The sequence below is a fragment of the Parus major genome, chromosome 5 (genome assembly GCF_001522545.3).
Source record: "Parus major isolate Abel chromosome 5, Parus_major1.1, whole genome shotgun sequence".
Taxonomy (NCBI): Eukaryota; Metazoa; Chordata; class Aves; order Passeriformes; family Paridae; genus Parus; species Parus major.
In genome coordinates this window covers 6,919,693-6,943,293 of record NC_031774.1, presented here as the reverse complement: position 1 = coordinate 6,943,293, position 23,601 = coordinate 6,919,693, and the positions used below count along the sequence as shown (strand labels likewise).

The following is a 23,601-nucleotide window of genomic DNA, read 5'->3' as shown; positions in this document are numbered from 1 at the left end:
ACATGGCTCTGGGCACGGGGTCTGGGGGGGATTCTGGGAAAGGAGCAAAGGAGAAGTGGGGATGGGGCAGAGCATGATCCCAAATCCCGTGGGGTGACCACGGGAAGCTGTTCCATGTCTCCAGGGAGCCAGCAAGGACAAGCCCTTGGAAGGGGCAGCTTGGCTTGGCCAGGACCTACTCCCAAGCTCCCACCTCTCCCACCCCAGCTCCCAGGCCCTCCCTTATCCCCAGGGATTTAAGTGCTGGAGCCCTGTAGAAGCCAACATTTTATTCCATGTCCATGAAGTTCCAGAGTGGCTCCACCCTGAGCCGGATCCTCTGGAGTGGGAGCGATACAGGCGCTCCTCTTTGTCCCAGCAAGGCTCTGGCAGCTCCAGCTGCGGCGTTGAGGGATGGCACCAGGAAGCGCTGGGGTTTGGTATGGAGCGGGATCCAGGCAGGAGCTGGCACATGGAGGCACAAGGATGCAGCTTGGGAGTGCTGGGAGATCCCTGGGATCAGCGCTCGGCAGAGAGCAGGGGCTGTGGGAGACAGGGATGAGCTTGGATCCCTCAATCCTTCCCCACCCTCGGGACTGTGCTGGGGGGCAGCTTCCCAGTTCAGCTTTCCAAATCCACCCAGCACGTCCCGTACCTGGCGGGAGTCGGGGGAGTCGGAATCTGGGCGCTTCCAGCTGGGCCTGGCCAGAGCAGCCACCACCAGCACTCCAAAAATGAGGATGAGGAGCCCCATGGTGTTGGCAAACACAGCCTCAGCTGGCAGGAGCTTGTAGTCCATAGTCCCATTCTTCCTGGAGCAGGGAAGAGAGGCTGGGAATGTTCTGGATGTTCCCAAAACCCCCTGCCCCAAACCTTGCAGGGAAGTGTGCAGGGAGCTACACACCTGAGGCAGTGCTCAGTTACCTTTTCTCTGCACTGGTCACTCCCAAATCCAGTCCAAATCCACATCCTGAGCACACCCCCACCCCTGTGAGGGCTCTTCCCAAGCCCCCCTTTCCCTGTGAGGGCTCTTCCCAAGTCCCCCCACCCCTGTGAGGGCTCTTCCCAAGCCCCTCTCCCCCGACTCTCACAGGCTGAAGAAAAGCTTCTCGTTGATTCCCGACGCACAGGAAGCCACGGACAACATGAGGATGGCGGAGCCAAAGAAAACATGGATGGGCTTGTAGAGTGCTCGGAGCCAGGCGGGAGCCCAGGGAAGCAGGAACGCTCCAAAACCTGCTGCCCACTGTGGGAAGAGAAGGTGAGGGCAGAAAACTTGGGATGCTGGAGGGATTGGGGGATCCAGGAGGGGTTCCCACCTGGCAGGAGAAGAGCAGGACAGTGGCCAGCCCCATCCAGCTGTGCAGTGAGTACATGTTGGGCGTCCCTTGGGAATTATGGAAGCGGAACACGGCCGCCAGCCCCAGCACGGTCAGGACGAACGCTCCCAAAGCCAAGCTGCCATGCAGCACCTTCCAGGGAAGCTTGGGGCCGTTCCAGGTGTTGGGAATGCGGTAAACCAGGGCAGCTGTGGGGGGGAAAAAAGTCAGGAAGGAGCCGTGCCGGGATCCCCGCGCTCCCTGTGCTCACCTGCGCCATAGAGCACCACCAATCCCGTCACCATCAGCACTGGGTGCCAGTTGAATGTCCGGGAGCTGCCATCCAGGGAAAAGCCCCCACGCCAGTGCTGGCACCAGCTGCCCACCATGGCCACGCAGAGCAGTCCCAGCGTTCCCAGGAAGGCGCAGAAAGGCAGGAAGGGCACGTCCAGCATGGCTGTGGGGTGGTGGTGGCACCTGTGGGTGAGTGAGGAGCTGGCTCAGGCTCCGGATGCGGTGCTGGGGAGGAGCCACGGAAAGGGGAACTGGGAGCCCAAACAGAGTGTGGGGGGGCAGCTGTTTCCCAGCTGGGAAAGGTGACAGGGATGGAGCTGCATCCCAGCCAAGGATGGTGATCCAGCTGCTTCCCAGCCTGGAAATGATAGCAGGGATGGATCCAGGATGGTGGCAGCTGGGGATGACTGAGGCGCCTTTTGGGGCTCTCCGACATCTCCAGGAATGGAGATGTCCTTTCCTTCAATGGAAAGGGGAACTGGGAACCCTGAGGGGGTGACCAGGGTCCAGCTGCGCCCGGGACTGGGCAGGAGGCCAGGGATGGAACAGGACATGCAGAGCCAAATTCCTGGGCACGGCACTGCAGGGAATGGAATGGCAGCGACGGGCTCCCGGTGTCACCTGTCATGGTCCCCCTGGCAGGACCCGAGCGCTCTCATTTGCATGTGATTTGCATGTGCCCCCAGAAATGGGTATTTCTGTCCCCTCCGGGCTCGGGGGATGTCCCCACACCTCAAATCAGCTGCCTCAGAAGACACAGAGACAGGAAAGGGGTGGAGACACGCGACCCTATGGTTCCCCAAAAACTGGGATACAGAGACTCACGGATCTCCCAAATTTGGGGTACTCGGTGTCATGGCTCCCCGAAATCTGGGAACACATGGCTTCCCAGCCCCACCCCAAACCTGGGGCTCCCTTGGACCTGAGGACACAGCGCACGGCCCTGACACCACCCAAAACCCAGATCACGAGGTGTCTCGGCCCCTCCCAAGCCCGGAGCCGCCCCTCGGCGCTCCCAACCCCGGGGCTGTACCTGGGCCCCACCGCCCCCTCCTCGTCACTGGGCGCCGCCATCTTGGCGAGAGCCGCTCTGCCTGCTCATCTCTATGGTTTTCCCGGCCACCCCAATGTTCAGCCACCGAGGGGAGCGGCGGCCAGAGCGGCCCCTGCGGGTCCTCCAGCCCTCACTTCCGCCCTCACTTCCGGCTCCGGCGGCCGTTTCCATGGGGACCAAGATGGCGGCGGCGGGTGAGCGCCCGGGGCGGGGGGCACGGCGGAGACCCACTGGCACCTCCGGGACCGGGAGCTCCGGACCCAGGGGCGTTTGGACGTATCGGGCTGGCGACCCCGGGAGTGGGAAGGGAGCCAGGGCCAGGGGGAGAGAGCGGCGAGAGGGGGCCGGGGGACTCCACAGTGGTGGCTGTGAGAAGGGGCGGAGTGACGCGGGGTCTGGAGGGGCAGAGAGTGATCCCTTAATCCTCATATCCAGCTCTTCCCGCCCCCCCCCTCCCTTATTTCCAGCCCTTTTACCCCCATTTCCAGACATTTTCTGTCCCTTGCCAGCCCCTTTCCCGCGTCCATCACCATGTCTCCCCCTCAGGGAATTCAGCCCCCAGCACAGCCCTTTTCCTGCCAGGACACGGGGGATCCCTGTCCCCTCCGTCCCTCTCCAACCAGGATGATCCCAAAGGGGGCTGTTCCCGTGGGATATGAGTCCCACGAGGGCTGTACCTGCTCCCGTGTCCAAAAATTCCCGTCTGTCTCCTCACTCGTCTCCCTGTGCCCAGAGTGGGACATGCCCAAACGTGCTCAGAACTGCCCATGAGCTGGGAACAGCCAGGAATAACCGGCTTGGACACTGCTTCTTGGGACTGCATGTCTCCCTCGTCCCTGGATTTCCTCATGGGAATTGGGCTGGATTTCAGGGGGAAGGGAGACACCGGCCTGGAGAGGAGAGAGGGGGCACAGCTCACTGGGTTTTCCTGGTTTCTGGAATCCAATCCCAATCCCTGTGCTCCCCCTCCCAGGTCTGGGATGTTGGGAGAGGCCCCGCTGAGCCCCCCCAGCGCCATGATCCATTGGGAATGCCGGGGCTGAGGGCTCCAAGCCCCAGGAAGGAGGATGCTCCAGCCCAGCAACTACAGCCTGGTGCTGTTCCTGCAGTTCCTGCTGCTTTCCTACGACCTCTTCGTAAATTCCTTCTCGGAGCTGCTCCGCACGGCTCCGGCCGTGCAGCTCGTCCTCTTCATGTGAGTGTGGGGAAGGTGGGGCAGCAGATCCAGGAGATCCAGGACCCCACAATTCCTCTGTTTTCCCGGCAGCATCCAGGACATCGCCATCGTCTTCAATGTCATCATCGTCTTCCTCATGTTCTTCAACACCTACGTTTTCCAGGCGGGATTGGTCAACTTGCTCTTCCATAAATTCAAGGGGACCATCCTGCTCTCCGCAGCCTACCTGGCGCTCAGCATCTCCTTCCACGTCTGGATTATGGTAGGATGGGGTGGGCACAGCTGCTGGATTCACCCAAGGGATTTTTCCATGACCCCCAGCTTCCCACAGTCCTTTCTTCATGGTCTTCCCCTGGAAGGTGCCCCATGGAAGAGGTCCCATTCCTAATCCTGTGGCTGGCATTAGGCTGGGAGGGTCCTGCCCAATCCCAGCCCCATCCCAGCTCATTCCCTAAGGGCCGTGACCCATCAGAAAATCCTCTTTCCTCAGGGAAAGCCTGTGCTAGCAGCTCCTGGTTTTTCTGGGATTAATCCCTTTACCTGGGCGCAGCTCCCTCCATTCCCACAGCTCCAAGGGCTGTCCAGCCTCCTGGATCTGTCCTGGCGGCACCTTCCCCTTTTCTTTCCCAAATAAACTCCTTCCTAGCTCTTTCCCAATGGAACAGTTCCCATCCCCTGGACACCTCCTGAAGTTCCCTCCATCCTGCTGCCCTGTAGCATGGGGAATGTTTTTGGGTGTCAGGAGCCACAGCAGCTGCTCCAGTGCTGCCCACGCCGTCCGGGAAGGGGATTTGCAGGGATTTGCAGGGATCTGCAGTCTGAAGCCGGAATAGGTCCGGGCTCAATGCCTAAATCCCCTGAGCTGCTTAACCTTTGGGGTAGGGGGCTTCCCAACCTTTTCCAGGTGTTACTCCTGGCTTGGTGTCCCTCTGTCCTGCTTAGAGCCTTTGGAATGGGGAGAGGGGTCTGGGAGGGCTCAACGAAACTGCTCCAGGGGTTATTCCCAGTTTTCCAACCCCCTCAGAACCTGCGCTGGCGTGACTCTGGCCGCTTCATCTGGACTGAAGGTCTCCAGACCCTGTTCGTTTTCCAGAGGCTGGGTAAGGACTCCCAGGATCAGGGTGGGATCCTGCATCTTTTGGGGGTGCAGGGGGCCCTCTCTCATCCCAAAATTCCCTGCAGCGGCCGTGCTCTACTGCTACTTCTACAAGCGGACAGCTGTGCACCTGGGAGACCCCCTCTTCTACCAGGATTCACTCTGGCTCCGCAAGGAATTTGCCCACTTCCGTGGTTGACGGATTCCCCGAATCCCCTGGAGTCTCCTTGCACTCCACAGACTCTGTTGGAGTTTGTTCCAGCTCATCCTTTCTCTGGGGACCAGCCCTTGGGATTTTGAGAGTCAGCGGGAGACTTGTGGGGCGTCCCCGCATTTCAGGGCGACAGCCTTGGTTGGGACTGGAATGTTTTTGGAAACCCTAAAGGAATAAATCGGATGTGTTTTCCAGAGGCTGCCGGGTGTTTGTGCCCACCCGGTGTCACGGCCGCACTCCCAAGGGCCTTACATTTGTAGCCCAGCTCAGCGCTGCGCTTGTAGCCGCAAAACGGGGATATTCCCGTATTCCAGTGTGGGATTCTTATCCCAATGGCTACGAGGGGGCGTGATGTGGAGGGACGGGGACTCGAACCCGCGGCGATAGCGACCGCTCCTCCAACCGGCGAGAGGCGCGGGAAGAGCGGCGGCGCTCGCGCCCCCAAACCATCGAGAGGGGAGGGAGATAGAGCGGCTCCGCCCTCGCGCGCCCGCGCCCTCAGCGCCCCCGCGCGGGCGAGCGCGGCGGCGGCGGTTCCCATGGAGATGGAAGATGGCGCCAAGGGGTGGGAACGGGACCGGGGGGGGCGAAACGGCGGATACCGGAGGATATAGGGAGTACCGGGAGGAATCCGGGCTGGGAGCGGCGCTGGGAACGGGGCTGGGGGACGGCCAAGGCGCTGCGGGGCTCCGCGGGCTGTGCCTGCCCCGTGCCCCCCCTCATGGCCGCCCCGTCTCCCCTCAGGCCGCCATCGCTCTTCGGCTCCGCTGCAGGTCCTGCTCTTCCTCAACGGCTGGTACTGCGCCACATATTTTCTCCTAGAAGCGTTCGTGTTCGTGTACAAAGGTGAGTCTTTCACTCCAGAACCCTTCCCGATCCCGCCGCGATGGGCAGGAATGTGGTGCTGAGGGCGGTGCTTTTCCTGCAGTGCTGCTCCTGCCCTATCCCGTCTCCAACTTGGTGCTGGACATAGTGCTGCTCCTCCTCTACCTCGGCATTGAGGCCACACGCATCTTCTTCGGTGAGTCCCCCCGAATTCCAGAGGCTCCACAGGGAATGTGGAGTCCTGGGACGCCCTCAAAGAGCATCCCTGGATGTTCAGGTTGGACGGGGCATGGAGTAACCTGGGCTAGTGGAAGGTATCCCTGCCCAGGGGAATGGGACATTTACCTTTCCTCCCCACCTAAAACCCTCTATGATTTCCATGATCTGATCCCAACTCTGTGTTCCACAGGCTCCAAGGGGAACCTGTGCCAGCGGAAGGTTCCGCTGTCCCTCAGCCTGGCACTTACAGTGCCGGCAGCTGTGCTGGCCGTGTACTACCTGCTGCTCCAGACATATTCCCTGCGCCTGGAAGCGTTCCTGAGTGCCATCCTGCTCCTCTTCTACGGCCTGGAGCTGCTCCTGGGCTTCCTGGCACTGCTGTCCTTCTCCAGGTGCCGCATCCTGGGAGCTGGGGGACCCAGCACAGGAGCTGCCAGGTTGGTGTCCACACATCCCTGTCTCTGTCCTTTTCCACAGCACGGATCCCTACTGACGGCACAGCCCAGGGACACAGGGAAGCATCACCTGTGCCAGCTCCACTTTCCAACCCTGGGAAGGGGGATGATCCCACTTTTCCCACCTGCTGCCACCTGGACATATCCCTTCCACGTTTGTTGCTTCTACATGGACATATCTCCCATTTTTCCTGCTCCCCTCTTCACCAGAGACCTGCTGCCACAGGGATTCGTCCCTCCCTTTTCCCACTTCCCACTTCACTCACTACTCCCTGGACACATCCCTCCCACCTTTCCCACTCTACACTCCACTGGGACTCCTCAGAGCCTGAGCCAGCTCAAGGTATGAAGAATCCTTTTTTTTTTTTCTATGACTTTCCAGAATAATTCACTATTTTCCAATAAATATTTATTTTTACCCAGAGCCCAGGAATGTGGGTCCCCCCAGGAATGCTCAGGTGCTTCCAGCACCTCAGAGCTGGTTTGGGAAGCACAGGAGCCCATTGGAGGAGGAAGAGGGTGAGGGATAACAGGTGCAGAGCCCTCCCCAAATCCCTCCCATTCCCTCATTATCCCAAATCCCACTGTAGAAAGGCAACAGGAGCACTGTATAAAAGACTGACAACGTCATCCGAGTTTATTACACAATTCCAACCTATCCAAAGACAAATCTAATCACTGCGAGCAGGAGGGGCGGCGCCTCGCCGGGGCTTCCAGGGATTTGCTCTGCAATTTGGGGGGAATCTTTTTCCCCACTCCACTATTTGGAAAGAAACTAAAAATCTGTGGCGGTAAGTAAAAAAAAAACCCGGAGCTCTCCCGCCGTGTGCTCCCACCTCGTGGGGCTTGGGAAAATTGGGGTGGCTTTTCCTGAATTTGTGTTATTTCAACTTAAAAAGACTTCCAGGTTTTCCCACCTGGGCATGATTCCAGCCCTGGAAGTCACCCAGTGTGTCCCGGCTCATCCCGACCCTCCTGGGCTCTCCCTCTCCTTCTTGGGATCCCAAGGGGACATGAGAGGGTCACAGCCTGCCCTGCCTCTTCCGCTTCCTCTAAAACAAGGAAGGCTCTGCGGGAGAGGCCGGAGCTGCCGTTTGGGTGGGAATGCTGCTGTGGGGAATGTCAGGATAGAGAGGGTGACCCCCAGCCCAGCTCCAGCCCCTTCTTCCCAGCTCCTGGAGGGTGAAGGGGCAAAGGAGGAGCGTGGCACAGTGTCCTGCTAGGGTGATGGGGATGGGAGTGTCCCCAGGCAATCCAGAGGATGGCACATGGCTCCTGATGCCAGGATTAGGAGCTGTGCATCTCCAAGCCCCCAAGCTGCACAGGGAGGGCTCCATCCCCTCCGTTCCTCCCCCCAGACTGGGAAGGGCTCACAAACCTCCCTCCATGGAATAAAAGCACCATTTCTCTTTGGGTCCAAGTATCCACAGAGCGGAGCGGGATGGCCCCGGGAAGCAGCAGCAGTGGTGGGGGGGGATTCCCAAGGCCACGAGGTGCAGGCGGGGGTCCCGCCCGGAGGGGGCTGGGGGTGGCGGGGAAGGGACCGGGATGGGGCAGAGCGGCCTCGGGCACGGCGTCCTGGTCGAGGTGAGGAGATACGAGTCCATTAAAAACCACTTCCTGCCAAATTCCTGCCGGAAGAGAGGAGAGGAATGGTCGGAGCGCCCTTCCTTTATCCCTCACGCTTCCGGGGGATTCCTGAGCCTCCCACCTGTCTCAGTGGTGCCGGTCCCTGTCTCTGTCCCTGTCCCGATGCCGCTCGTGCTCCCGGCTCCGCTCCTGGAAATAATCCTCGTGCCGATCATCGCTGTGGAGCAGATCCCGGTGCCGCCGGCTGCTCTCGCGGGACCGGCTGGGAGAGCGCTCCCGGGATCGGTGTCTTTTCCTTTGGGAAAAGAGGAGACAAAACCCAAAGAGTGACTTTTAGTCGCTCACCTGCGGGGAGGATCATGTTCTCTGGATCCAGGGGGATACCTGGAGCTGCTGCTGGAGCTGCTGCTGTAGGATTTGGCCTCAATTCCATGCAGGCAATCCTTGAGGGAAGAGAGGAGGACGCGGCACCGCTCGTCGCTGGCCACGCGTGACTGCTTGATGACAGCGATGGCCGTGAGCAGCGTCTCGATGGCGTTGCTATAATCCCCTGGGGGAGCGGAGCAGGGGGTCAGGAGCAGGAATCCATCCCGGGATGGGGGGACATGAGGGACACGGGAAGTACCTGCGCTGGCGCCGGACACCGCCTTGGAAATGGCGCTGCTGGAGATGGCGCGGTTGCGGTTCATGATCTCCTCAAACTCGCCTTCGCTCACGGCCGGGATCGGCGGGCCCAGCTCCCGGCTGTTGGCACAGAGCAAACCGGGAGTCAGCGGGATCCTCCCTGAGCATCCCACCCCCATTCCTGCCCGGCTCACCTGCTGTGGTTGTAGGGAGCCATGGCCTTGCCGTAGGTGTCCGGAGGGGGTCCCAGGGCGGCGGTGGGCGGCGGGAAGAAGGCGGGATTGAGGTGCAGGGCAGGGGGCACAGCTCCCGGCGGGGGCACAGCCAGGGGCGGGGGCAGCCGGGGCGGCGGCGGCAGCAGGTGCTGGTAGGGAATTCCGGGAGGAGGTGGAGGGACTCCGAAAGCGGAGGAGAGGGGAGGTGGGGGGGGCATGGGAGGGGGGGGCAGCCCCATGCGGCCATCCACTGCATCCATGGAATCTCGGGAGTGGGCCCGTGGTGGCACACCTGGAAGTGGCACAGGGAAAACAGCTGTGAGGTGCAGCTGGAGGGTGTCCAGGTCTCCGAGACCTCCTCCTCCTCCTCCTCCTCCTCCCACCCCTGGAGGGCTGGAGGTGCCCAGAGGGAGATCCAACCGGCCACACATATCCTCCGCTTCCATGTGTTTTTCTGTATGGTGCCCTGGGGACAGGCAGGTCACAGGGACAGGAGCCAAAAGCCACAAGGAATGGTGAGAGATCCCCAAAGGCATCCAAAGACCCGGAGAGCCTGAGATCCACACATGGATTTGGAGAGGCCCAAGCGTGGAGGAATACAAGGGGACAGAACCCAAGTGCTGACAGCAACAGAGCTCCTGCCAGAGGAAGGAAAACTCAGCATTCCAAGGGGGACAAGAAGCCTTGCTCTATCCAAAGAGACTTTGAGGATGAGACAGAAGGGGTGTGGCAGGAGCCACGGCTCCCAGCGGTGCCAAAGGGTGCATGGGAGCTCCGCTGTGCCCTGGGGGCAGCCGGAACTTGGCCCAGGGAACACTCCCTGCTCCACCTAAACTTCAAGGCAAGTCGGGACACAGCCTAAGCACCAAGCAGCTGATTCCCTCAGGCACCGGAGCCGAAGGAAGGGAGCAAAGCAGTTCTGCTGGGAAAGGGGAGTTTTCCTTGCATAAAACATGCCAAGGGATCTACAATGACTAGGGCTGGCCAAGACCTCCTCGGACACGCTCCTGCCAGGACAATCCCTGCGGATCCCATCGCATCGCTGCGGAGTGAGGCCAGGACCACCTATCGCCATTGAGGGATGCCCACGGCCAGGCCCCAGCTGGAATATTCCTCCAGTGTTGGGCACCTTACCTCCGCAGGGATGGAAAAATTCTGGAGCAGATCCAGAGAGGAGCTACTAATAGATATGGAGGGTCTTAGCTATGCTGAGAGCCTGAAGAGCTTAAGCCCATTCAGTTTGGAGAGGAGGAGGAGGAGGCTACGAGGGATCTTCGCAGTGTGGGAGCACCTAAAAGGGGATCATAAAGACTCGGGTCAGGAGCTAATCCAGCTCAAGAATGGGAAAAACAACCCCCAGACGCTCCTGGCAGGGTCTCCCCCCATCCCGAGGGCTCGCTGGGCTGGGCCTGGCAGCTGATCCAGGGGAGTTTCGGGATGTGTGTGAGGTGGAACCCCCCCGCCCGTGTCACACCAGTGCCGCACTCACGTTTGCGAGCCTGAGCCTCGAACTGCGACAGGTTCTGCCGGGTCGCCAGCCTCACCTCCACCTTGTCTCCATTCAGAATCTTTCCGGGAAGCAGCTCCAGGAGTTTATGGACCGAGTTCTCGGAGGCGACCACCACCTCCGCATACCTATGCAGGAGAGAGGGAGGTTGAGCCCTGAACCCATTGCAGAGATCCCCCAGACCCTCCTCCTGATCCCCCCATCCCACTGTTCCATGCCCCCTCCTTACTTTTCTATACTATTTGGGATCCTCCATGAATTTGCTGTGCCAGGCAGGAACAGCGCTGGCTGCTCCCTCACCCTCCACAAAACAACGGATGTGGCAGTGAGGGCCTGGCTCCCACCATTCCCACCTGAAGTTCCATTGGCTCTCACCCCTTGGATTGGCCATTGGCTCGGTTCTCCGCGAATTTCAGCTCCACCACGTCGTAGACTCCGACGGAGCGGATGGTCTGGATCAGCTGCTGGTCAGTTGTCCACTGAGAACATAGGGAACAGGCTGGTGTCCATGTCAGTCCCCAGTGTCACCCACCCACCTAAGGAATGTCACCCCCAGACTCCCTCAGGGAGCTTAAAATCATCTGGAACAAGCCTTGGGAATGGATAACAGAGACAAGTTCTCCAGACAAGACAGGGCCTTCCCAAAATTGTCCCTGCATCCATGAACAGGAGAAGGTGACTCAGGAGCAGCACCCCAAAGTCACAGCTTTAAAGGGACACCGGTGGATACCCCATCCTGGAAGCTCCTCAGGGATACAAATCCCTTTTCCTTGAGGGTCACAAAGCCAAGCCTAGCTCACAATCCAGCCCAGGACACCAGCTCAGGATTGAGGACGAACAGGCCCCTTAAAATCCCTGCCACTCCCCTAGAGAGCCCAGCAGCCTGTCAGAGGTTCCCCAGGAATCCCAAATTTCCCAGGAAGATGAACTCACCCAGGAGAAGCTGCCAACGTAGACGGCGGCCCTCTTGTTCCGGAGTCCGCTGTAGGTGTACAGGATGGCCGGGGGTTTGCTGTTGGGCTTGGGAGACGGCTCCTGACGGATCTCTGGAGGCGCTTCCGAGCTGCTGGAACGCTTTTCCTGGGGCTGGGAGCTGGCTGCTAACACGTCGTCGTAGAGATCCATCTGGTCAGCATTACTGAACTCCGGGTCCTGCTGGGAAAACGTCATGAGCTCCTGGCTTGAGAAGGGTTTGGGAAGCCTTCTTTGCTGTTTCCAAACCTGCTGTCCCAATTCCCAAGTGGAATTTCCAAGCTGAGACCAAAGGTTTAAGGCCCAGATTGCTTGGGTTGGGTCTGTGCATAGTTGGGAATTACACCCACCCCTTGCCTGGGCAATCCCAAAAAACAGGATGATGGGCTCTGATTTAAAGAGATCATGGAATGGCTGGGGTTGGAATAAGGACCTTATCCCTTCCCACCCCCTGCCATTGGACACCTTCCACTATCCCAGGTTGCTCCAAGCCCTGTCCAACCTGGCCTGGAACACTCTCAGGGATGGAGCAACCACAGTTTCTCTGGGAAATCCATTCCAGGGCCCCACCACCCTCACAGGGAAGAAATTCTTCTCAATTTCTCATCTAAACCCCCACATTCCAAGGAGCAGCCCACTTGGATCCCACACAACAGGAGAAGACCCTGCTGCTGCCACCAGGAAGAAATTCCCAATTTGGAGGGCAAGAATTCAGTGGTGAAAACCAAATGTCCTCCAGGGATGAGCCTCTCTCGCTCCTTGGCAACACACACTTTCCAAAAATCCAACTTGGGAATTGCACACCCCCCCTCAAACTGTCCACAGCACCCCAAACTTGCTCATTTTTTTGGAAAAAAGCTTTTTAGGGTAGGAGCTCCCACACATTGGATCTGTCCCCTTGGCAGAGGAAGCTCAGGAAGTTCCAGAGCTGGGAATTCCAGCATGTCCTAGATCTGCCTCCCAATTCCCACTCTGTCCAGGCTATATTTAATTTGGAGTGTCCAGCAAGTGCTGTATTTACTATGGATCCCAGTTCCTTGTCCAGATTGCACCACATGTTTCATCCCACAAAATCACTCCATGAGGATCCATCCCAGGGGAGCTGGTGTGCCATAAAAAACAGGGGTTCTGCTCCAAAATTTTCAGTTCCAGGGAGTTTGGATGTTTTCTGCTGAACACTGATTGCAATTGCAAACATTCCATTGGGAGCTGGTCAGAGAAGGATGCTCAGCACACAGCTTTCCACAAGGATTGTGGAAATCCGGGAATCCACAAGTCCAACCATTTTCCCTCTCCCTGAACTTTTGCATCCAGCTCTTTCCCTGGAGCTGATAAAAGAAGAATTTGAAAAGGGAGCTGTAGTTTTGTGTTCATTCCCCAAAAAAGCTCAAGTGTTTAGTTAATCCAACTCCCACGCTCCCACCTCCACCAGGAGCCTTTGGACACAGCCCAAGGCTGGAAGATTCCCGCCTGGAAGTTTCAGAAAGTCAAGACCAAAAATAGGAAGGAGGGGCTAGAAGAGGAATCCCTTGGAATCCCTCAGTTCTGCTACGTAGGGGATGCTTCAGCTTGGGAGATTTTAGGGATTCTCCTGCTCCCAATCCATGCACACTGACTTGAGGTGCACAGAGATGAAGCTGGGCACTGTTAGTGGGAATCACCATGTGGGAATGTGGGATTTGGAATTACACTGGCATCCCTCGAGTGCCACAGGAACACCACAGCACCTCCCCACTGCTTTGATCCTGGGCATGGATTAATTCCAGATTTCCTCCGGCCACATATCCCAAAGACAGTGACATGCCAGAGTCATCGGCCTGGATCATCATTCCAGCTTTGAGAATCCTCCATCCACTTGGTCTTCCCAGGAGATTCCATGGAATATTCTCACCCAATAACCAGAAGAAGCTTCTCTTGATCACTCCAAGAGCTCTTAGGAATTCCTTTCTCCATGGTGATTCTTTTCTCCGAGTGCTTTGCTTCCAGTTTCCATGACTTTTCCTCTTGCCAACTTCCCTCCACAGGCTTTCCATGGCAGTTTCTAATTTTCCAACATCTGCCTTCACACTTGCTTTCCCATATCCATGAACGCCCTAAAATCTGCTTCTCCAACACCCCCTTCTGTCATCATTTCCTGCCGTGAATCCCAGATATTCCTGGGATGGGACAAGCGGCACAGGAACAGTGAGTTCCCGCACAGCTTCCCAGCCTGGGTGATCCCATGGATTTGGCTCCTGGTACCCTCTCACTGTGTAATTCCCTGGAAGTGCCTCTTCCAGCTGGGATTTCTCATTTTTCCAACCAGGACACAGCTAAGCTCTTATATCCCAAACATTCCGTGACCAGCCACGTGTCACAACCTGCAGGGAAACCCTTTAATCACAGCTGGAGGTGGCAGCCACTGAGATTTGGGAATGATTGGGAATGATCCTGCCCTTTTCCCAGACACACCAAGTTGCATCTTCCACCGGGATGAGCTGCAGGACACTGGGATATCTTCCCAAAAAAGGGGGGGGGAATCTGCACCCCCATCCCAGCCCTCACCTGGGTGAACTCCTCGTCGGCGTAGATGTCAATCAGATCCACTCCCTCGGACATATTTCCAGAGGCGGGAAAAGCGGGAGCCCGGGCTGGGACCGGGCGGAGCCAGGACACGGAAGGTGCTCTGGGAAGGAGGGGCAGGGGGTCAGTGAGGCCTTGGAGACACGGTGGGGGGGTCCCCCCAAATCCCTGTGTGCCCCAAATCCCATTTCCTCACCCCAATCTCTGTGGGCCCCTTAATCTCCTCTTCCCTCCAAATCCCTGTGCCCCCCTAAATCCCTTCTACCCCCTCAATCCCCTCTGCCTCTCAAATCTCACGACGCCCCTAAATCCCTGTTCCCCCTAAATCCCCTCTCCCCTCTAAATCCCTGAGTCCCCCCAAATCCCACGTCCCCCCTAAATCCCTGTGTCTCCCCCGAATCCCCTCTGCTCCCCAAATCCCTGTGCCCCGCTAAATCCCATTTCCTGCCAAATCCCTTGTACCCCCCAAATCCTTCCGTCCCTCCATATCCCGTCTCCCCCCCCAAAATCCCTGTCTCCCCCCAAATTCCTTGTGCCCCCATGATCCCCCACTGCCCGCCCCCCCCGCGCCACCCCGTCCCCGCCATATGCGGCCCTGCGGAGCGGCGCGGCCCGGGCTGGGGGGTTTGTGGGCAGGGGGAATGCGAGGGGAGGGGGCGGCGGGTCGCGATATGTCGCGATAGGTCGCGCCCCCCACCCCGGGCCCCCCCTCCCCCGATCCCAGCCCCGCGCGCGCCGCCCGCGCTCACCGCCAGCGCCGCCGCGCCCACTTCCGGGCGTGGCCACGCCCACTTCCGGCACTCCCCGCCCCATAGAGTCGGGAGGGGGCGCGGCCAGAGCGGCGCGCGGCAAGATGGCGGCGGCCAGGGTGGGGGGGGGAAGGGGGGAAAACTGGGAGGGCAAAGGGGAGGGAAAGGGGTAAATGGGGAGAGAAAGGCGGGAGAGCGGAAAAAACAGTTTAAAATGGGAGGAAAAGGGTAAAAAGGGGTGAAAGGGGAAGGGAAAAATGTGGGGAAAGGGGGAAAAGAAGTGGGAAGGGGAAAAAGGGAGGAAGAAAGGGGAGAAAGGGGGAAGGAAAAGGAGGGGAAAAGGGTGAGTTTTGGGGAAAGGCAGGATGGGAGGAAAATTGGCGAATTGCGGGGAAAAGGGGAGAAAAAGGAGGAAAGTCTGAGCAGGCAGAAGAGCGTTTTGGGGGGAGAAGGGAGGTCTGGGAGATTTATGGGATGTGGGCAGCAGGGTTTGATGGGGGTGGAATTGGGAATCGTATCCAGCAGGATCTGGGAAGTTCTCTGTTTGTAGGCACTCCCAGGCCTGACATCTCGGTGCTTTCCCTGTTCCCTTCAGCTCTGCTCGCTGCGCCGGCATCTCCTGTGGCCACTGATCCCGCAGCGCGGCTACCGGGGCGATTCCCCCACGGATTCCGGGAAGGACGTGCTGGAGATCCCGCTGCCCCCCTGGCAGGAGCGTCCGGACGAGCCGCTGGACACCAAGAGAGCCCGGCTGCTGTACGAGAGCAGGAAGAGGGGGATGCTGGAAAACTGCATCCTGCTCAGGTGGGCTTGGCTCCGAGTATTCCAGGTCCTTTCATTAACAGGGAAGACTTTAGTGAGGTAGCGCAAAACCCCATGGGATAGGTGACTCCAAGATCTTGCTGGTCTAGGGTCCAATGATGGAATAGAGCTGGGAGAGCTCAGTGAGCCAAAAGCCATTGGGAAGAACGTATGTAAATCCTGGGACATGTGTGAACACAAGGCCAGTTGGATTTTGGGATCGAAGGAGAGACTAGAGACATAGAATGGTGGAATTCTGGAATGGTTTGGGTGGGAAGGGACGTTAAGGACACCTTTCACTACCCCAGGTTGCTCCAAGCCCAGTCCAGCCTGGCTTGGACAATTCCAGGGATGCTGCATCCACAGCTTCTCTGGGAAATCCATTCCACTTTCTCGGGAGTCTCTTCCCAGTATCTCATGTGAACCAGCACATGGAATTCTGGAATGGTTTGGGATGGATGGGACTTAAGGATCATCCAGTTTCACCCCCTGCCGTGGGCAAGGACACCTCCACCAGACCAGGTTGCTCCAAGCCCTAATCCAGCCTGGATAAGAGGATTCCAGTGGTGGAGATTCCACAGCTTCTCTGGGAATGCTGTGCTGGCATTTTCCCACCCGCTGAGGTGAAGGAGAGCAGGCTGGGGGTCCGTGTTTTCCAGGATCTGGCTCTCATATCCCAGCTCTTCTTCATCTCCCGCTCATCCTGATCCATCCCTCTCCAGCCTCTTTGCCAAGGAAAACCTGGCGCGCATGAGCGAGGAGCAGCTGAACCGCTACGACCGCCTCATCAACGAGCCCAGTAACGACTGGGACATTTATTACTGGGCCACTGGTACGTGTGGCCACTCCCTGGGACACCGGGATGGCACTTTGGGACAGCACTGGGCTGATTTCTCCCTGTTTTCCCCTCAGAAGCGAAGCCAACGCCGGCGGAATTTGAGACTGACGTGATGGCCATGCTGAGGGAATTTGCCAAAAACAGGAACAGGGAGCAGAGGCTCCGGCAGCCGGACCTGGAATATCTGTTTGAGCCACCACGCTGAGGGAGGGAACGCCTCTGTCCCCATTCCCTGGAGCAGTGGAGGGACACGGGGCTCTGGACTGATGCTTCCGCCTTCCTTGTGGTTTTCCTCCTCTTCCAGCAGCCTTTGGACACTCATGGAACGCTGAATAAAGCCGTGGCTACCGGCCCTGGCTGGCTGCTGGCCCTGCCCCTCTCCTGCTTTGTGACATCGGGGTCGGGCCCTCGGGGACGTTCCCAGCTCGATCTGGCGCATCCCACCTCACTGATTTTCCCAATTCCCACCTGTCCCTTTTCCCAGGGCCCCCAGGAGGTGACCCCACCCCGGGGCGGGGGCTGTAGTGGTGCTGGAGCAGAACATTCCCGGTGCCCTCCAGCGACAGCCTCCCGGGAGCTTCCCCTTGTCTCGGTTACCAGGAGACAGAGTCGCATTCCATGGGCACATTCGGCAGCTTCCGAGCCTGCTGGGACGGCCCCGCACCTCCAGCCATGGCGTAGGGCCGTCCCTCGGGCTGTTCCCGGCGCCAGGGGCTCACTCTCAGGGCCAGGATGCCGTCCCTGCCGCAGGACTCGCCCGCCGCGGGACTGGGGACGGGGTTCCCCGTGGTGAGGGGCCCCCCCTCCGAGCTCATAGGCTTTTATATCACCACCTACGAGGCGGCCTTTGGGAAGAGGCCCACGGGGTCACCCCAAAAGATCGAGGGGTGGCGCGTTTTGGGGTTTGAGCCCCCCTGTGAAAGGAGCATACACCCCCTCCTCGGTGTCCACACCGGCTCGGGATACGTCACCAACAACTACTCGGCTCTCTGGTCCCTGATCACCCCGCACGTGGAGCGGTAGGTCCCTGCTCCTGGAGTTTGGGGGGCACATTTTGGGATTGCTCCATCACAGCTGTTCCCACCACAGGCAGGACACCGACGTGTCCACCACCTTTGAGGACTTCAAGGTCTTTGGGCATCCGGATTTCCAAAGGATCTTGCCCCGGTGCGTGGATGAGCCGGAGTGTCGGTATCCCACTGGCTTCTCCTTTTCCCGCCTCCGTTTTGGGGAGGTGAGACCTCCAAAATCATCCAGAGAAAATAGCACCTGGAGCCACTGCGCCAGTCCTACCCAGCCAGGTATGATTCTGGGGTCTTAGGAATCCCAGGGAAAGCTCCATCCTTATGATTTTGGGCTGTTAGGATTCCCAGGAAACCTCCAACTGCAGGAGGGGTTGGGGCCCAGGAGCTTCCAGCTCCAGCTCCATCATCAGGAAGGTTTTGGGATTATTGATGGTCCCAGAGCCACATCCAGCTCTGGGGATTTTGGGGTGCCAGTGTTCCTGGAGACAGGTCAGACCTCAGGAGGACTTAGGAGTGTTGGAGAGCCTCTGCGCCCCCACAAACACGGTGGGACAGGTGTATCCAGGTAATGCCAGGCCTGGGGACATGGGACATCCCTGCAACATCTGCTCCCAACAGATGTCCCACAGAAGGTGACGGAGCTGTCGAGCTTCACCGGGACCGCCCCAAGGAGCAACCTCATCCTGCCCGAGCAGCCCATGAGCGCCGTCCCCACCGTGTCCCCCATTCCCCTCAGCACCCCAGGGGACACTTTTCCTCTCCCACAGCATGACGTTGATGATGCTTGGATGGATTCATTTCCCGACACGTGCAGCAGCACTGTAAGCAAAGGGACGGGGTGGCAAGGGCAGGGGACATCCTGTCCCGGTGCTCCCAGTGGGCTCTGAGGCAGCAGGAGCTGCCTGGGCATGGGAATGAGCAGGATCTCATCCCTGTGTCCCCACACAGTACCAGCCTGCCATGGGTTACCCCGCCCCCTTCGCCCCGCCGGAGCTCCAAGTGGGACCCAAGGGAGTCACTACCAGGAAGGTGGGTGCAGCCATGTCTGCTGTCCCCATGTCTACTGTCCCCATCCCTTTTCCCAAGGAACCACACATCCAACACACTCCATCCCTCAGGAGCCGTTGACATCCAGCACTATCCAGAACCAGTACCTGATCAACCTCTCACAGCTGGCCCCTATAGCACCAGGTGAGTTTGGGGAGGATTGCAGCCCCCAGGAGGAGTGGACACCCCCCTCACCAATCCCTCCTGGATTTTCCAGGCTGGTGGGCGCAGACTCCGATCACCTGGGCACCGAGATCCGTGGAGGGCATCCAGATCCCAAGTCCCAGTGGCTTCAGCACCAACAACCGCCCCACCAACCTGTGGCACATCAGTGACCCCCTGACCTGATACCCCAAAAAAGTGCTGCCACATCCCAGGAGTCCCATCCTTGGCTCTTCCCAAATCCCCGTGGGAGGAATAAAGACCCTGCATGATGCCACTGGATAGCCGCCTCATTTTGGGTGTTTCCTGCATCCCAGAGGCTGGCAGGAGGGTTTTGGGTGGTCAGGGAAGGGGCGGGGAGGGGGGGGGTGTTACCTGGCCAGCTGCCACTGGAGGGCTGTACGAGCCCGGCTTTCCAGCTTTCCGAGCCGGCTTTGGGATGACACAGCTTATTTGCGGCAGGAAAATCCAGGCAGGGCTATGGTGGGAAGCAGGAGGATGATGAGGAGGAAGGACCCCTCAGCATGGGCAGCCATGCATGGCAGTGGGGGCATTTGGAGAGGCTTCATCCATATCTTCCCTGGCCATGGGGAAGGGCATCTGTGCCCCAAGCAGTGGCTTCCTGCAGGGTCCCAGGGGATGTGAGGAATCACAGAGGGACTCCCCACCGGTTTTAGGACCCTCACCCAGTTAAGGCATCCACGCACAGCTCGGAGAGCCCCTCCTGCCGGTTTAGGGATTCCCACCCAGCCCAGGGACACCGCACTCAATTTAGGGCCCCACACGCAGTTCAGGGTGAGGACGCTGATGCCAGGTTGCTGGAAAAGGTGTTGGGAATGCTGGGGTGCGAGGGGGCCCTGCGTGGTTTGGAGACAGACCGGGACAGGTAGGGCGGGAATGGGGCCGGGTAGGCGTGGGAACGGCGGGGCGGGGCATGAATGAGGCTCGGTGGGCGTGGCCTGAATGGGCGCGGGAACGGCGGGGCGGGAATGGGACGGGGCGTGGCCTCCGCGCAGGTGGCACGGGCTCCTATTGGCCGCGGAGCGTTGCCATGGCCACGGCGTCGCCCCGCCCGCCCCGCCGGGTCCCGGTGCCGGTCCCGGTGCCGGTCCCGGTGAGCGATGGGCAGCGGCGGCTCCTCGGGGCGCGGGGCCCGGCTGGCGGCCGCCGAGGGCCCCGACGGCGTCGAGCAGCGGCTGGAGGTGCGGGGCCGGCAGGTCCCGGCCGAGTTGTGGGCTCAGCAGGGGCTGCGGAAGCTCTACCTGAGCGACGCGGGGCTGCGGGAGGTCCCGGACGAGCTGGCGGAGCTGCAGCACCTGCGGACCCTCGCCCTGGACGGCAACGAGCTGATGGAAGTGCCCGAGGCCGTGTGCGACCTGCCCCACCTGGCGCACCTGTACCTGGGCCGCAACGGACTGCAGTGGCTGCCGGCCTCCTTCGCCCAGCTCCAGAGCCTGCGCTGCCTCTGGATAGAGGGAAACTTCCTGGCGCACTTCCCCCGCGCCCTCCTGCAGCTGCCGGAGCTGCGCAGCCTCCAGCTGGGGGACAACCGGCTGTGCCGGCTGCCCGCGGCGCTGCCCCGCATGGCCGGCCTGCGGGGGCTCTGGCTCTACGGGAACCGCTTCCAGGAGTTCCCGCCCGTGCTGCTCCGCATGGATCACATCCGCGTCCTCGACATGGATCGCAACCGCATCGCCAGCTTCCCGGACCTCACCGGCCTCGCTTCCCTGCGCCTCCTGTCCTACGACCACAATCCCGTCCGGCAGCCGCCCTGTGTCGGGGATGAAGTGCAGCTGGTGGGGGACGGGGCGCAGGAATACATGGAAGCGCGGCAGGAGCGGCTGCAGAGTCTGCAGCACCAGGAGGAAGAGGATGAGGAAGGCACCGAGGCTGCCCCGGTATCCCCCGAGGATGGGCCGGAGTATGGGGAGGGGGAATCTGTGGCCTTGACGGGATCTCCTGAGGAACTGTGAGCCTCTGTTCTCCTGAGGGGGTGCAGAGCCTCCACCTGCCTCCCAAGGAATTCCCATCTAGGGCTGGGAAAGGAGGAAGTTCACAGCCTCCACAAAGGAAAACCAACGGTCTGAGGATCAGCCTTATGCAGTTGGGACAGCAGCTTTGTGTCCTGGATCTGCAGGGCTCATGGATCCCAATGGTTATCCCATCTGAGAGCATCCCACCTACTCCAGGGTGCCTTGGATTGGGATACAGTCCCCTGCCCTGAGGGGTGATCCCACACTGCCCCCCCGTGAGAATGGGGACGTTTCCACTCCTCCACCTCTGAAAATCCTTTACTCCTGTCCCAATGGGCAGCACAGGAAAAACCAATGCTGGTTGCATCCATTCCATGGATCCTGTCATCCTGAAGAGCTCGAAGGTTTGGGAACAGAGGCACAGACCCTGAGAACCCAATCCTGCTGCTGAAACTGGGCTGGGGGAGAGAATTTTCCACCAGGCTCCTCTTGGCCATCAGGTTTGGGAAGGAGCTGATGGAAATTAGACCTGGGTCTAAGCACTGCCTGTCTCCAACCTGGACAGGATTTTGCCACTGTGGGAAGAGGAGTCTCATCCCTGGCCCTCTCTGTCCCCAAATGGGCACCAGATCCAGGGCTGACACCTTATCCTTCCTTTTCCTCTCTCCAAGTGCCTCTTGGACCAAATGCAAGCAATAAAAAGCACAAATCCAATGAATTTGTTGTGAGAGAACAGTGGCAGGGACCAGCCTCAGGGAAGGGGTTATTTGGGATCCCCTAAAACCGAGTGACATATTCTGGTGTGTGACCACCAGCTCCTCTTATTTTGGACATCCAAGGAGTCCTGATTCCCTCTGCCCATCTCCAAGCTGAGCTGGTGTGGTGGGAAGCTTGGGGATCTGAGGTCTGGAGCTCGCTGGAGGTTTCAAACCATGCATCCGCTTTTAATGGCCATGGATTTGGGTTTGGGGCTGGGAGGCAGCCAGAGCTCCTGCCACATCCGCTCCAGCACTGGCAGGGCAGATGCTGCCCGCTTTTCCCTCCACTTCCTATTCCACAGCAGGAACCATGGCTATTTTGGACACGTAGAGCTTCCTCAGCTGCGGGATGTGCAGGAGCTGTCGGTGCCAGCTCCTCCGGCGTAATTTCAAGGATTTGGGGCTTAGCAGGAGCTTGGAATCAAGTCTTCCCAATAGGTACAGGCTGTCAATCCCTTTTCCCACCCAGGTGTCCTTCACTGTAGGGCAGAGCATCCCAGGATCCTGTGACATCCCAGGAACGCACTCCTGGAATTCTGGGTGTCTCCCAGCCTTTCATGCCATCGATCCAGGGTGCTGCTGCTTTATCTGGGAAGACACTGCTGCTAATTAGCAAGGAATTAACCATGATCCTGAGGGTTCTGACCCTGGCAGAGACCCTCAGCATTCCAAACCCCTGCTGCAGGCAAGATCTGATGCCACCAGCTCCATGCAGATCCCTGCCAGCCTACCCATTCGGCAGGAACTGGGATGCAGGTGGCTCCGGATGCCACCAGCCTGTCCCCATGGCCGGGATCAGATCCAGGAGCTCTGACATCTGGGAAAGGGGGGTCCTCCCTCTCTGCAGCCTTTTCCCACCACCCAGCTATTCCCAAGGAGCTGGGTTGGGATCCAGGCACCGGTGACGATGCTGGTGACACCAGGACCAGGAGCTGCCGCAGTCAGTGGGAATCTGACAGATTCCGGCTCCGCTCAAGTATTTTGGGGCCGCTGGCACCGGCGAGTCCCCGCTCCCGGCAGTGCATCATCCATACGTCTGTCCCTATATATATCCCTGCCTCCTCTCCCGGCCCCGCGTGCGACGGTTTGTGGCCTTGCCGCAGCTGGGATCACGCTGCTATTTCCATCTGCTCCCACTGCCTGCCAGCACAAAGCAACGGGATTGGGAATAGCTGCGGATCCGTGCAACAGGAGCGCCGGGATCGCTGCGCTTTCAAAGATTTGGGAGGATAAAAGGAGTCCGGCGTTGGTGTAAGAGCCCAGGCAGAGCCAGGATCGGTGGCACCGATGACATTGGCAGCTTAGGAATGCCAAAATTTCCAGGTTTGGATCAGCTGGAGCTGGAGTGAGGGTAGGCAGCAGCCACCACCCCTCCACTGGGGTGCAGATGGCAAGGGGACAGCATTGTCCCCTGCTGCCACCTGCAACACTGCATCCCAGGGCCCGAAGAATGGGTCCAGAGGGATCGTATCCTGTGCAGGGAGGACATGGATGGCCCTGCTGCCATCCCTGCGTTTGGAGTTTCATTTATTTATTCAAGACCAGAATACCGTGAATTATTTAACAGCCACCAGAGCCTTTGCAATGGCACCAGGACACAGGATATGGTTCCCTGCCCCTTCCTTTCTTTTGGAGCCACATTCCAGTCCCTATCCAGCACATCCCATGGCAAGGAAGTCAGCCCGGAGCTGGATGGGATGGGAACTCACCTGGCTCCAAGCAGGCTGCGGGGGGCACTGTTGTCCCTGAAGCATCCATGGGGATCCAAATCCCAGCAGGATCACAGAGTTTTGGGGGGCATACTTGGTGATGGATGGGATAATAGTGGGTGGATACTCAGGGTTGGGAGGAACAAGGCTGGGAGGGGGATTCCCACCCAGGTGTGGTGCCCCCATTCCCACCCCAGGATCCACCCTCTGCATTCCCCCAATCCCACAGATGACTCACGCTGGCAGTTACTGACTGTCCTTTATTACTGAGAGCAGGGGCTGCCTCCAGAAAACGAGGGGCCCCGCTCCCCAAAAATAGGATTCTTCAAAGGAGACGCCCCGACCCACGCGCCCCATCCTTGGCATCGCCAGCCGGGCACCCCCCGCTCCAGCCGCTCCCCAGCCGGGCTGGGCCGGGCTCTTTAGTGGATTTTTTT

General features: G+C 59.3%; 7 protein-coding genes across 11 annotated transcripts; 5 read left to right on the top strand and 2 right to left on the bottom strand.

The window, feature by feature from the left end:
• Window positions 1–249: 249 nt before the first annotated feature.
• Window positions 250–2,735, bottom strand: LOC107206220 (cytochrome b ascorbate-dependent protein 3). 2 transcript variants are annotated; one of them, XM_015631847.3, is made up of 6 exons: window positions 2,626–2,735; window positions 1,570–1,775; window positions 1,299–1,507; window positions 1,071–1,225; window positions 635–791; window positions 250–522 (listed from the first exon to the last, which is right to left on the bottom strand). In XM_015631847.3, exons 1-6 carry the CDS (start codon window positions 2,664–2,666, stop codon window positions 499–501), a joined length of 792 nt encoding a protein of 263 aa, XP_015487333.1. In that variant the 5' UTR covers window positions 2,667–2,735; the 3' UTR covers window positions 250–498. The 2 variants fall into 2 exon arrangements, with proteins under 2 accessions (XP_015487333.1, XP_015487334.1); XM_015631848.2 differs by lacking the exon at window positions 2,626–2,735 and adding an exon at window positions 2,418–2,574.
• TMEM138 (transmembrane protein 138) lies at window positions 1,153–5,330 on the top strand. 2 transcript variants are annotated; one of them, XM_033515433.1, is made up of 5 exons: window positions 1,153–1,240; window positions 3,620–3,841; window positions 3,914–4,085; window positions 4,848–4,923; window positions 5,006–5,330. In XM_033515433.1, exons 2-5 carry the CDS (start codon window positions 3,714–3,716, stop codon window positions 5,116–5,118), a joined length of 489 nt encoding a protein of 162 aa, XP_033371324.1. In that variant the 5' UTR covers window positions 1,153–1,240; window positions 3,620–3,713; the 3' UTR covers window positions 5,119–5,330. The 2 variants fall into 2 exon arrangements, with proteins under 2 accessions (XP_033371324.1, XP_015487335.1); XM_015631849.2 differs by lacking the exon at window positions 1,153–1,240 and adding an exon at window positions 2,754–2,840.
• An 89-nt stretch (window positions 5,331–5,419) lies between these two features.
• Window positions 5,420–7,056, top strand: TMEM216 (transmembrane protein 216). The gene is made up of 5 exons (XM_015631850.3): window positions 5,420–5,698; window positions 5,878–5,979; window positions 6,062–6,154; window positions 6,368–6,569; window positions 6,655–7,056. Exons 1-5 carry the CDS (start codon window positions 5,686–5,688, stop codon window positions 6,668–6,670), a joined length of 426 nt encoding a protein of 141 aa, XP_015487336.1. The 5' UTR covers window positions 5,420–5,685; the 3' UTR covers window positions 6,671–7,056.
• A 187-nt stretch (window positions 7,057–7,243) lies between these two features.
• Window positions 7,244–14,895, bottom strand: CPSF7 (cleavage and polyadenylation specific factor 7). 2 transcript variants are annotated; one of them, XM_033515431.1, is made up of 10 exons: window positions 14,852–14,895; window positions 14,085–14,205; window positions 11,502–11,723; window positions 10,944–11,047; window positions 10,551–10,696; window positions 9,041–9,353; window positions 8,848–8,966; window positions 8,607–8,772; window positions 8,344–8,517; window positions 7,244–8,263 (listed from the first exon to the last, which is right to left on the bottom strand). In XM_033515431.1, exons 2-9 carry the CDS (start codon window positions 14,136–14,138, stop codon window positions 8,349–8,351), a joined length of 1,293 nt encoding a protein of 430 aa, XP_033371322.1. In that variant the 5' UTR covers window positions 14,139–14,205; window positions 14,852–14,895; the 3' UTR covers window positions 7,244–8,263; window positions 8,344–8,348. The 2 variants fall into 2 exon arrangements, with proteins under 2 accessions (XP_033371322.1, XP_015485141.1); XM_015629655.3 differs by having other exon boundaries at window positions 11,502–11,720.
• Window positions 14,896–14,902: 7 nt separating this feature from the next.
• Window positions 14,903–16,858, top strand: SDHAF2 (succinate dehydrogenase complex assembly factor 2). The gene is made up of 4 exons (XM_015631846.2): window positions 14,903–14,970; window positions 15,447–15,655; window positions 16,375–16,484; window positions 16,565–16,858. The coding sequence occupies exons 1-4, from the start codon at window positions 14,956–14,958 to the stop codon at window positions 16,693–16,695; spliced, it is 465 nt and encodes a 154-aa protein (XP_015487332.1). The 5' UTR covers window positions 14,903–14,955; the 3' UTR covers window positions 16,696–16,858.
• Window positions 16,859–16,964: 106 nt separating this feature from the next.
• Window positions 16,965–19,006, top strand: LOC107206218. Of its 2 annotated transcripts, XM_015631845.2 has the most exons (6): window positions 16,965–17,509; window positions 17,580–17,791; window positions 18,134–18,336; window positions 18,464–18,544; window positions 18,634–18,706; window positions 18,780–19,006. In XM_015631845.2, exons 1-6 carry the CDS (start codon window positions 17,223–17,225, stop codon window positions 18,908–18,910), a joined length of 987 nt encoding a protein of 328 aa, XP_015487331.1. In that variant the 5' UTR covers window positions 16,965–17,222; the 3' UTR covers window positions 18,911–19,006. The 2 variants fall into 2 exon arrangements, with proteins under 2 accessions (XP_015487331.1, XP_033371323.1); XM_033515432.1 differs by having other exon boundaries at window positions 18,634–19,006.
• Window positions 19,007–19,845: 839 nt separating this feature from the next.
• On the top strand, window positions 19,846–22,831 carry LRRC10B (leucine rich repeat containing 10B). The gene has a single exon (XM_015629755.3). It carries the CDS (start codon window positions 19,846–19,848, stop codon window positions 20,695–20,697), a length of 852 nt encoding a protein of 283 aa, XP_015485241.1. The 3' UTR covers window positions 20,698–22,831.
• The last annotated feature ends 770 nt before the right edge of the window (window positions 22,832–23,601 follow it).

Coding starts and splice junctions, on each gene's coding strand:
- LOC107206220 (XM_015631847.3), bottom strand. CDS start 2,666: ATGGCGGCGCCCAGTGACGAGGAGGGGGCGGTGGGGCCCAG. Junction 1,226..1,298: donor TCCTGCTCTTCTCCTGCCAG/GTGGGAACCCCT, acceptor CTCTTCCCACAG/TGGGCAGCAGGTTTTGGAGC. Junction 523..634: donor ACTCCCCCGACTCCCGCCAG/GTACGGGACGTG, acceptor TGTCTCCCACAG/CCCCTGCTCTCTGCCGAGCG.
- TMEM138 (XM_033515433.1), top strand. CDS start 3,714: ATGCTCCAGCCCAGCAACTACAGCCTGGTGCTGTTCCTGCAGTTCCTG. Junction 4,086..4,847: donor CCTTCCACGTCTGGATTATG/GTAGGATGGGGT, acceptor CAACCCCCTCAG/AACCTGCGCTGGCGTGACTC. Junction 4,924..5,005: donor GTTCGTTTTCCAGAGGCTGG/GTAAGGACTCCC, acceptor AATTCCCTGCAG/CGGCCGTGCTCTACTGCTAC.
- TMEM216 (XM_015631850.3), top strand. Junction 5,980..6,061: donor GTTCGTGTTCGTGTACAAAG/GTGAGTCTTTCA, acceptor CTTTTCCTGCAG/TGCTGCTCCTGCCCTATCCC. Junction 6,155..6,367: donor GGCCACACGCATCTTCTTCG/GTGAGTCCCCCC, acceptor TGTGTTCCACAG/GCTCCAAGGGGAACCTGTGC.
- CPSF7 (XM_033515431.1), bottom strand. CDS start 14,138: ATGTCCGAGGGAGTGGATCTGATTGACATCTACGCCGACGAGGAGTTC. Junction 11,724..14,084: donor CCGACGAGGAGTTCACCCAG/GTGAGGGCTGGG, acceptor ACGTTTTCCCAG/CAGGACCCGGAGTTCAGTAA. Junction 8,773..8,847: donor GGTGTCCGGCGCCAGCGCAG/GTACTTCCCGTG, acceptor CCGCTCCCCCAG/GGGATTATAGCAACGCCATC.
- SDHAF2 (XM_015631846.2), top strand. Junction 15,656..16,374: donor GAAAACTGCATCCTGCTCAG/GTGGGCTTGGCT, acceptor ATCCCTCTCCAG/CCTCTTTGCCAAGGAAAACC. Junction 16,485..16,564: donor CATTTATTACTGGGCCACTG/GTACGTGTGGCC, acceptor TTTTCCCCTCAG/AAGCGAAGCCAACGCCGGCG.
- LOC107206218 (XM_033515432.1), top strand. CDS start 17,223: ATGCCGTCCCTGCCGCAGGACTCGCCCGCCGCGGGACTGGGGACGGGG. Junction 17,510..17,579: donor ATCACCCCGCACGTGGAGCG/GTAGGTCCCTGC, acceptor TTCCCACCACAG/GCAGGACACCGACGTGTCCA. Junction 18,337..18,463: donor CCGACACGTGCAGCAGCACT/GTAAGCAAAGGG, acceptor GTCCCCACACAG/TACCAGCCTGCCATGGGTTA.
- LRRC10B (XM_015629755.3), top strand. CDS start 19,846: ATGGGCAGCGGCGGCTCCTCGGGGCGCGGGGCCCGGCTGGCGGCCGCC.